Below are 11,884 nucleotides of genomic sequence, written 5' to 3' on the forward strand. Positions count from 1 at the left end.
TCTTAAATCAAGTAGTAAAAAGCCAAGATAGTACGGATTCTAGGAGGTTTGAAATAAATGCAAACTGGGTTAACGTATACAGTCATCATCATGGATATTTGTGGTCTTTTTTCATTAATCCTCATTATTTCATACCTTTCGATATCATCAATTTGGATCTTTAAATGACAACAGTGTCCCCGAAAAAATAATTACCTAGATCATTGACGTCAAGAACTGTCCAATAATTGTACTTATTTAATAGAGAATGTCCAAATCAAATATAAAATTTCTGAAGTTATTGTTCCTATAACAAAATCTCCAATTTTGTCTCAGCCACAACAAACATAAAAAAGAAAACAAAACCAAATATAATAAATGTCACAAATCTGTGACAAATATAGAAACTGTGAAAACGATCGTCAATTTTATCAAAACTAGATTCCCTTTTTTTCTCGAGAAAAACATAAAGAAAGACGGCAAAAATGTACACAGCAAAGAAGTTTGCTTTAAATGCAACGATGCGCACTTAAATAAGGAAGTGTCCAAATTGATTAATAATTTTCAAATTTGCATAAATCTGGATTTTTGTTTCATCGGTGTCTTTTTTTTTTTTAACTCAATAGAGAAATTGTACTTTAATATATATTATATAGACCGTAAAAACTCTTAAAGGTTCTAAGAGACGGGGAATGAGCTTAAAAGGCAATTTTGGTCACAAATTGTGTCCAAAAACGAATCTGCATTAGTGCCGTTAGTATGACAACGTTTACATTTTATTCGGTAGTTTATATATGAATTTCCAAGGGCAGTTTATCCTGAAACAATTTCGATCAGCAAAAAGTGGTACAATTTGCCAGGTTAAGAAGATTACCAAAGACGATAGCATATCAATCATATATCAAATAATTAAACTTTATGTTATTCTAATTTAGATATTTTCGTGATAAAGCTTAACAAATGGAGGATAATTGTTCCGGTCAAGCAGTTCACATTTATCAAACACTTTTATATAAAACAAACATTCTTGCAGTTTTCATTGATTAAATGATCAAAGATAGCAGGATTCAAATTGTCTACGCCAGACGCGCGTTTTGTCTGCAAAAGACTGACCACTGACGCTTGAAAAAAATATCAAAAGGGAAAATAAATTACGAAGTTAAAGAGCATTTTAGCAATAAATGAATAGAAAGTAAAATAACAATAATACCTAATTCCAAGAAAAAGTCTCTCATCAAATGAAAAAATCAAGCTCAAGCACTTCAAACGAATCGAAAACAACTGTCAAATTCCTAACTAAGTAAAGGCATTTCCGTGTGTAGAAAATGATAGATTAAACCTGGTTTATACCTACCTAAAACTAGGACTTGTATGACAATCCCATTAAATGTCATTGTATGGACAAAATTGTGTGAACAAAACAAACAGGCATAATAGGTAACAATGTCAATAAAGGGGTAAAGCGGTAAAAAATATGTCATAATCTAATAAAGGAAACAGTAATATACCGCTGTTCAAAAGTCATGAATAGATTCTACTTGTATTAATGCTGTTATGCTACCGAACTAATAGATTCCCCGGGGACAAAACGTCCTCCAGTAGATATTCCTATCCAGTGGTGGTAAATTCAGGCAACGCCAATGTTAGAATCCTCGAATACAGACAGCGTCAATATATTGTTACAATCTAATAAAGGCAACAGTATCATCAGATGAACCTTTTTTTAACAAAACCACGAAACATTATTTGACCTAACCTGGTTGGTCAACTGTGCAGACTATTTGACGTTTTATAAAGTCTGAGTAGCGTCTATACGCTTTGGAATACTAAATGAGTTGTTAAATGTATATCCCATATAGTGAAGTAGTGAATGCTACTGAGGTGCTACAAAGGTTACGGAAATTAATAATTTCAAAATCAAAATCGTCTCGTTTGTCATATATCATTGAGAAGACCTTTTATGTCAGTTATGAAGTCTACAAATGAACCCGTATCTGTTGTTTCTTTCGTGCCGACTTCTTTGGATATATTAATGGAAACCAATCTTATGAAATTTGGATTGTTATTGGAAAGAACATTATCAATATATCTAAATGTGAAATAAAATTATCTCGCTCTCTGATACTCCTGTTTTTTAAAAAAACTCCGACTAATATGAAAATAAGAAAAGGTTGATAAGGAGAGGCACAATTCGTTCTCATAGGAATTCCGATGATTTGCTTAAAATGTCTACCTCTAAATTCAACAAATAAGAAACTTCAGCATATTGATCAATTGTTCCTCTGTGTAGCAAATTTTTGCTTTTTTGTTCACTTTTAACAAAATATGCCGTACAAAATGTATGTCGTATTATATATCCTATTATAAATCTTTTATAGCGTATGCTACCATTTTTATATTGAAAAACATTATGAATTATTTTTTTATTATTTTTTGTAATTTTACACGGGGAATAGTGGTATTTCTGAATACCCTCTTTCACTGCGGACAGAAGGTTTGTCAATCTAATGAAAAACTCTTTATTTAAAAAAAATATGCAGATGATCCGACAATGCCCCGTTGTATTTATGGAATTTATGAAGCTGATGTGTTCAATAAAACAAGGTAAGTCCTCAGATTTGCTGTAGACGTTTTACCTAGTCAATATTCTATTCGATCACCTAATGGCTTTATTACAATTTTCTCAAATAAGTCATTAACACCAAAACAATCAGAGTGAGATAAAATAAATCCCTCATTATTTTTTACCGTAATTGTGTTTATATCTCCGGGGTATTGATATAAATGGGCGAGCAACGTGATCAAACTTAATATTTTCTAGCATATATGGCTGAAATGGTAAACAAATAATAACAATAATGTCAAGTTGGTTAAAAACGTTAAAAATTGAATTTCGTAAGACCTCATAAGTTAGATAAATTGTATATTGAAAGGAATTAGGTAAAATCATAATCTTTTGATATAAATTTTTTAGTGTTAGATGCGTGTACAAAGCTTTAAACTTGCGCACACTTAGTTAATTTTACAAACAATTCACCTGTCAACGTTTTAATCGAATTCCAGGAAAGGGTTTCTTACAGTTATTTCCTAGTGATATCCTCCACATCGTAGTCAATCTATCGTAACATTACTTCCCTCAATGAGTACAAGTCGATGAAATTAAGACAAAATTTGCACCGGATTTATTAAATACACGTATAAGAACACTTCAATTCAAATCCGCCTAATAACACACCTACTTAGGATAATACAAGACATCTTCCAGCCATCCAGACTTTTAAGTAAAAATAATCTTTATCAAAAATCAAAAAATGTTTTTATAAAAAGATATATGTCAAATATCTTAAACTGTACTGGCTTTCCTTTACACTATTGTTATGCTATATATGGTTTAATGGCCCTTCTATTTAATTAAAGTAGCTGGTCAAATAAATTTTGGCTTCAAGCACCAAATGCAATAGTTTCTGTTTCTGTGTTCTTCGAATATATACTGATAGATCGGGTACACAACGACTATTGTCAAAATGTTTAGTAGTATTATAGACTGTTATTTCATCTATATATTTTAAAATAAATCAGCTTTGGAGTCTTGGGGCTTATTTCAATACACGATAAGTGGTGTAACGTCCCTTTTTAAACACAACACGGTGCTATTCAAAAATCTGAAACGTTTCAAGAGACGAAAAATTGATAATGAACGAATGAAATGAATTTAAAAAGTCACACTTTTAAAACTAACACGTTTTCATTGTTGGCATTTGTTTTTGTACAAATCAATGTAAGTAGGTCCGTAATACTAATTATTGAAGACTTCACCACATGCTTAGATAGACTCCTCTTTCAAATTATGTTCCATACAGAAAAGTCGAGCTTTAACTATAGAAATATTCGTTTGGTAAAGATTTATCTTTATTTTATTGGTGTCCATATCATGTGCAATCAGTTATCTTTAAATTACTGTTTACATTACTCAACGTTTACCTGTCCACGTCACTGTCCAAATAAGTACTTGGAGTTTTTACCTTTATGCATGGATATGAACAACCAGATTTGTTAACAAATGGTACGCACAACATTGCACAATTTCAAAAACAATATTTTTTGTTCTTCTAACAGGGGAAGACTTTCTTTTTGTATTTTATCTAAAGTACCTATACATTCCACATTTTTTGATAACATCTACTGGGTTTCAACACAAGGATGTGTCAATTTATTTACAGCAGGACCATGATTGTAAGCAGTGTTTTCAACTCAAGTGACAAAATCTACTCTATATAATCCGATAGTTCGTTTTTATGAATGTTGCATTGTTGTTGTTTTTTTTTTTTTTTTTGCACTTCTGTTTTATTTCTGTGATTTCCTTTTATAGTTGACGTGTTCCCTTCGGTTTTAGATTGTTAACGGATTTATTTCTCTCAATCGATTTATCACTTTTGAACAACCATATACTACTGTTGCCTTTTTTTAGCCAGTATGTTCGCAAGACGAATATTTCATTCTATACAAAAAGAAATTAAATTTATACAGAGATGAGTTGTATTTCTGTGACTATTTTTTTTTTAAATTTACATCTATATATCATTATATAATGCTAATAAATATATTTAAAAGCAATGAATAAGACCTTTTTATACGGTATTTCTTCATGTTTTTGCCATCTATTTTATGTCAAAATTCATCTACGAAAAGATATGAAAATATATAAATAGCAAATCGAAAATCTCTATAAAAAAATTGAAAACAAAGTTGAAATTATACAGTAATGAAAAAAAGTTCTTGGTAGAGTAAAAATCGTTTTACTTCTTTTCAATATAATTTGAATTTGTAAGGTTTTAATCGGAATCATTCTTTTGACCTTGAAGCAACAATATCAACCCAAAAACAAAGATGATGTATCATCATATAACAATGGTGTTTGTCGATTCTTCTCGTTACATATTGTTAAGAAAAAACATTAAATATTAATGGGGGTATTAAACGGAATTGGATTGATTTCGCGTGTTAAGGCTTCAAATTAAAAGTGAAACATATCTTTCGTATTTTAAATAAACTATCTATCTGAAACAGTAACAGTAAAACTCATTTGATAAACAAGAAGTTGTTTAGTACTAGTTTATTGTTGAGTATTTGTACTATTATTAAAATCGAAGCAGAGAAGAACGGCAGACAGTTAGTGTCAGGGTGGAGTTTTATTTTTAAGTCATTATAACAAAATGTAGATTTTTTAGTTATGTTTATACCTACGTTCAAACCATATATGCTTCAAAGCACAAAGCTTAACAAATTATTTACCCAACATAAAGCTACATTTAGTTGAAATATTTAATTTATTTGAGAGTAATCATGTTGTCTTGACAATTGCGTCTTTAGTAGTTTTAAGGTATAATGAAGACAAAATCATATTCTTAATTTTTTTATCGAAAAAGCAGACAACATTAACTTAAAGACACAGTTAAACATCGATGACAAATGTCAATTTTGAACATAAGATAATGCCTGTACCTAGTTAGGAGTATGACAGTTGTTATCCATTCGTTTAATGTGTTTGAGCATTTGAGTTTACCATTTGTTTATGGACTTTCTGTTTTGAATTTTTCTCAGAGTTCAGTATTTTTGGGATGTTACTTATTTCGAAACAAAATAATGTGAAATTCTGCTAAATTATCGATACTTTGAAGTTTTTAAATCTTGAGATGCAAACCAAACGTTACCGCAATCATGTGTAAGATGATTTAAATGGAACGTATGAGTGTTCGTTAATTGTGTTCTTTATCCATATTTAGATCAAACCTTTTCACTCTTATGTTCTAGCGGAGAAATACTGTATTGCTAGACAAAAATTAAAAAGAAGAACATATACATAAAATTCTTTATAAATATGAAAAATGTTATACAAAATTGTAAAAAAAAAATAATCTCGTTTTCCACGGTGATAATGTCGTTAAACCAAAGAAAAAAAACATAAAACAACTGACAAGCAAAAAAGGACAAGTAAATTAACCCCTTGGATGTCAATTATTGTAAATGACAGGCACTGCACTTCATAAACATGATATCAACATCCTTTCAAATTTTATTTGATGGTCAGCAGAACGACAAAATTGGTTTGGAAATGCTACGACGTATTTAAAACCTGAACTGCAAGGTCAGAAAACGAGGTTGCTTAGAAATTTTAAAAAATAAGAAGAAAGCTAAATTAAATAATAAAAAGATTCATCAATACCAATATAAATAAAGGAAGAACATACACTACTAAGGCCGTGTTCACACCAAACGCCATGTACACTAAACTTGTTTACAATTAGTTTAATGTACTGGACATTGGTTTCACATTAAATTTGTTCACATCTATACACCTTGTTTAATTACCTGTACATAAGATTTGTTCACACTTGTAAACTTTATGTCATTTAAATGTTCATTACGTAGAACCGAATGCAAAGTTTTCGGACAACTTTTCTAGCAGTAAGGGAACGACCATTTGACTTCAAACGGGGGTGTGGGTCTCGATGGAAATATTTCGAACCCCAATTGGATAAAAAAAAAAGGTCCTACAGATGATACAAAAATATTCTAAATCAAACGTTTCCCCATACATTATAGTGTTAAATGTTGAAAAAAAAACCGGAATAAAACGTTTGCTCGGAAAAAATTCTGGCTCAGATAAATTAACAAAATACCCATCCCCCCTTTTTAAGTTAAGTGGTTGCTTCTTTGTGAAAGCCATTTTGACGATTTGCAGTAGTTTAACAATAATAAAGATGTCGCGATTAAGCATTAGAAAACGTAGGCTGCAGCAGCGTGCTTACAGGCGAAGAATAAATATTTTTATTCTCATAAAGCCAATGCATTACATCGGTACAGAGATTGAAGGAGAAGAAGGAATGATATATTAGGGATCACTTTATTCCTATCTTTTCTGTTTGTTTCAAATGGTATTTCTTCTCCAAGGAGTATTTGGCAAAGGGAGGGGGTAATGTTTTTTTTCTAGTTTTAAGGGTAATTTAACGGATCCGAGATACATATACTAGACAAACAATACATTTACCTCACACTTTTTAAGTAATGCATTTATGAGTGAATCGTTTTTTTTTAGTAAAGACCAGTGGCAAACATTTCTGTGCAAGTTAAGTCGATTCGGAAATACCTTATTTTTCAAATGAATTATGTGTTCGGCAATGATGCTGCTTTGAGTCTTGATAAGGGCTTAATAAAGCTACGTTAAGTTTAAAAAAAAATAAAAATATATCAAGTTTAGACAAATATTTCTGTAACGAACTTTATTAATAATTGTTATAAATATCAATTTAATTCAAAAATTGTTTCTTCCTTAAATATGCATATACAGTAAATATACAGTAGTTGTCGTTTGTTTATGTAATATATACGTGTTTCTCGTTTCTCGTTTTGTTTATATAGATTAGACCGTTGGTTTTCCCGTTTGAATGGTTTTAGACTAGTAATTTTGGGGCCCTTTATAGCTTGTTGTTCGGTGTGAGCCAAGGCTCCGTGTTGAAGGCCGTACTTTAACCTATAAAGGTTTACTTTTTAAATTGTTATTTGTATGGAGAGTTGTCTCATTGGCACTCACACCACATCTTCCTATATCTATGGTGAAACTAATGTTTTAAATGCCTAGTTTTGTGTACACTTAATCTACACAAGGCCTACATCGAGGATCGACTGCATGTAGATAAAACATGTTTTACACTACATGTAAACATTGAATTTTATCAATGGGAATGTAATTATGTTTAGTTTACGTGTGAGTTACACTTACACAACACCGAGTTTAGGTCAATGTGAACACGGCCTAAATCAGCCACGGTCATTCGGCACATTTCAGAAAGAAGTACATTTAACACGAATAAATATTTCCTATGCATCAATGTCACTTTCAAAATATGTAGAAAACCAGTCATTCCCATGCTGAAGGAACTGTTATTATTTTGAATTGCTATAAAAATGTCCAAACTTAGCTTTTATATAGTTTTTCTTTCTAAAAGTATTCTATATTTATAAGAATCAAATATCATTTTAAAAAAAACATCATAAATTCAGTAAAATATGTGTGAAATAACAATATGCTAATGATAAGTTTCCATGGGGAGATAACTAAAATATTATTCTTTTGAATAAAGACTTTTTGAAAGAAAAAAATGATTATCTCCCCATGGAAACTTCGTACAAACATATTGCAATTTTACACATATATTTTACTAAATATGAAATGTTTTAATTCACATAATGTGTGATTCTTATGAATATAGAATACTTTTCGAAAGAAAAACTATATGAAAGCTTAGTTTGGACATTTTTATAGCAATTCAAAATAATAACAGTTCCTTCAGCATGGAAATTACTATAATATACCTATACAAACTGATGGACTGATTTTGTCACAACATCATTAAAGTGGACTTAAAGTCTTAAAGGATGATAAGTATGTTTTATTTTAGCACCTTGCACTTTCATGACTTGGCTGTGGTTTTCTACAGCAGTTAGTTCAAATTTGTGACCAATGAACAATTTGATTTTATAAAAACTATTGCAATTTGGTCAGAATGTTTTAATAAGTTGCAATTGGAGGAGAGCAACACTAACAGTCAAGTCACTGTAAGAATCTACATATCTCTGCAAATGTGCATATGTGATGTCTTTCTAAAAAGTAAAATCACAAAAATACTGAAATCCGAGGAAAATTCAACAAACAATCGGAAAGTCACTAATCACATGGCAAAATCAAATGACAAAACACATCAAAATCGAATGGACAACAACTATCATATTTCTCACTTGGTACAGGCACTCTCAAATGTAGAAAATGGTGGATTGAACCTGGTTTTATAGCTAAACTTCTCACTTGTACGACGATTGCATCTAATTTAATAATATTGATAACGATGCGTGAACAAAACAAACAGACATAATAGGTAAAAATGTCACAATTAAAAGGTAAACAGTCTTAAATGACTAATTTGGTAGGTCACATTCGTGAAAAGGGAACGGGGCTGCAGTTACGACACAATGAACACATCCGATATCATCTAGCATATAACAGATATTTCATAACGGTCAACCTTCTCGTGATGGCGTTCGTACAATTTACGAAGTGATGATTTCAGCTTCATAATGCTTCACTATTGGGAAACTAAAATCATCTCTTTTAACGTAAAGTTTTGTTTTCAGCCGACCCTCATAGTCAATTTCTAGATATGAATCCTTATCAAGTGACACAATCAAGAGCTTAAACAAAATCAAGAGCTTAAACAAAATCAAGAGCTTAAATAATTGAAATTAAAGGACAATACGTGCAAAAAGTAAGTTTTAATACGTGTGAAGACTGACTATTTAAAAAAACATTAACGAAATGTAGCGAATATGATATTGAATTCAAGAGGAATTATTTTTATAATAGATTTTTTTTTAACAAAACATTTTTTAAGAAAATTAAATTTGGTTTCTTATTTTTTAATTACGCAGACCAATCTGTGTATTGATCACGATGGCCTGTTTCTTAAAAATATGTTTTTATTGGAATACACTGTAGTTGTTTGAACAAATGTGTATACCTTGGTTGTATATACGTTAAACACATCTTTAAATGTTTTTTTATAATGCTCAATTCTGTTTTAATCGTATTTAATATCAACAAGTTTAAGTACATAACCTTAATCCATTTATAATCAATACGTATAAACAAATATCACAAAGAAAAATATAGATTAAATGTGCTGACATAAATCTAAATTTCTTCGTGTATCATTCATACACAAACACTTAGATTTAAAGATACGATAATACCATTGTAGTAAATATATATATATAAGTTTCAACTGGACACCCCCTCTCAATAAACATAATATTCCTAGTGATGTAATCCATGTTTTTGTAAAAAAAAAATCATGTATAATATATATTATATCGTCCTTTCTTCACTTTTTATGAATGACATCAAATAAAAAGTATTCGAATAACTTCAAGACATTTAAAAAGAAAAAATATACTCTAAATACATTTTGTATACCAATTTTACGTAAATTCTACTGAATACTTTTCCTTTTAAAAGAAAATTTAGAATATAATTATTAAACGTATATAAAATATACTTACCAAAGATTGTACACCATTGCAGACTTTCACATACAATAAGCCATAGAAATCCAACATCTTGGAATATCAACTTCATACTGTTCTTTTTCTTAATAAGAATCACCGTTAAACGTCTGTCTTACTTGACAAAAATCTGGTATTTTATACTCAACAAAAAATCTAGTTTCTTTTACTTGACAAAATTCTGGTTTAATAAGATTGCATATAACATTACTACCAAAGATACCATACCGACTAAACTATTGATAAAATCATAAATCCCATCACAATCGTTACACACATAATTGCTGCTATAATATTTCAAATTCATAAAAGTCCGTCTTTAGATTGGATTATGTCTTGTAAATGACTGAATCAAAGATCTCTCGTAGAATATTGGCTAATTAAAAAATAAGTGCAATTTACCGCCATGAAAATCAATCCTGAATACCATTTTCACATTGTATGATGCTAAACATTTTTATTTATGTTAATTCCGATATTGAAATGTTAATGATTTATTATTTATGATTATGAAATTTCGGAATAAATTTCAAATTATTTAGCAGAGCGATTTTCTATATATTGATCATAAAAATATGTGCATTGGTTTCCATGATCGATTGACAGGCTATTATATTGTTAACTTATCTTTTTTTTTTATAGATTTGTTATCTGTCTAACAGTTTCGTTTTTTGTTTTGTTTTAAATCATTCACAGCTGATGATATGCCTTTTATCTTTTTCATCACTGGTCCTTTGAAGAAAGATTTATTTGTACAATCGAAGGATTAAAGAACAAATACGAGTTAAAAATGAAACACTATTATTCCAGATGCATCTTAGAAGTGATGCACATTAGTTAAAGTGGGCGTTTCTTTATATGGTAAGTCATGTGTATATAAAATAAATGATATTTGTACTTTTAATAACAAGTTCAAAAAAAAATCTGAAACTAAGCAATAGGTGAATTTGAAATGATATGCAAGTTAAAAATGAAAGTTATCAACTATGTGTAAGATTATTTTTTAAATTTTCATGATAAATTGAAACTTGAAAGTCAGTATGGTTTAAAAGTGCATATTCATGTTATAACATCGAATGTCAAAGATCACCATCAGACTGCTATTTCTATTGTTTGTACATTTGTTTTTTGAGATTACAAGATCGTTTATAAATTTCTGTTTTGTGTAACTTCTGTAGATCGGAATCATTACTGCAACTTCTTGAAAGTAAATGCGTTTTTATAACAATACGTTTAACAACTATTTTCGTAGATTCTAAGACATAATAAAGCCTGAAAAGTATACAAAATGAATTGATTTCTGCTGTTTTAATTGTTGTTTCTGTAATTTTTTGTTAGATAATTCTTTTACAAGACCAATTTTTAATTCACCATATTCCTGCCTTTATTAGGAAGTAATAAATGGACACATATATTGGACAGCACAAAAGGACAACCATGTACAATATATCACCACAAAAGGAGAGCAGTGTACAATATATCACCACAAAAGGACAGCTGTGTAAAACATATCACAACAAAAGGACAGCCATTTACAATATATCACCACAAAAGGAGAGCCGTGTACAAAATATATTACCATAAAAGGACAGCTGTGTACAATATTTCATCACAAATGGACAGCAGTGTATAATATATCACCACAAAAGGACAGCCGTGTACAATATATAACCACAAACGAACAGCTGTGTATAATATATCACCACATAAGGACAGCAATGTAAAATATATCACCACAAAAAGACAGCTGTGAACATTATATCACCACATAAGGACAGCCGTGTACAAT

The 11,884-nt window shown here is 30.0% G+C and overlaps 1 protein-coding gene across 1 annotated transcript in view; it reads right to left on the minus strand.

Moving 5' to 3' along the window:
• Nucleotides 1-10,704, minus strand: part of LOC139519124 (acetylcholine receptor subunit alpha-type acr-16-like) — a 50,839-nt gene extending 40,135 nt beyond the window's left edge. The window contains exon 1 of the mRNA XM_071310940.1: nucleotides 10,093-10,704. Coding sequence (XP_071167041.1) covers nucleotides 10,093-10,168 — 76 coding nt within the window. The 5' untranslated portion in view covers nucleotides 10,169-10,704. The remainder of the gene's footprint in view (nucleotides 1-10,092) is intronic.
• Between the last annotated feature and the right edge of the window lie 1,180 nt (nucleotides 10,705-11,884).

This window comes from Mytilus edulis, chromosome 4 (genome assembly GCF_963676685.1).
Source record: "Mytilus edulis chromosome 4, xbMytEdul2.2, whole genome shotgun sequence".
In the NCBI taxonomy this organism is placed as follows: domain Eukaryota; kingdom Metazoa; phylum Mollusca; class Bivalvia; order Mytilida; family Mytilidae; genus Mytilus; species Mytilus edulis.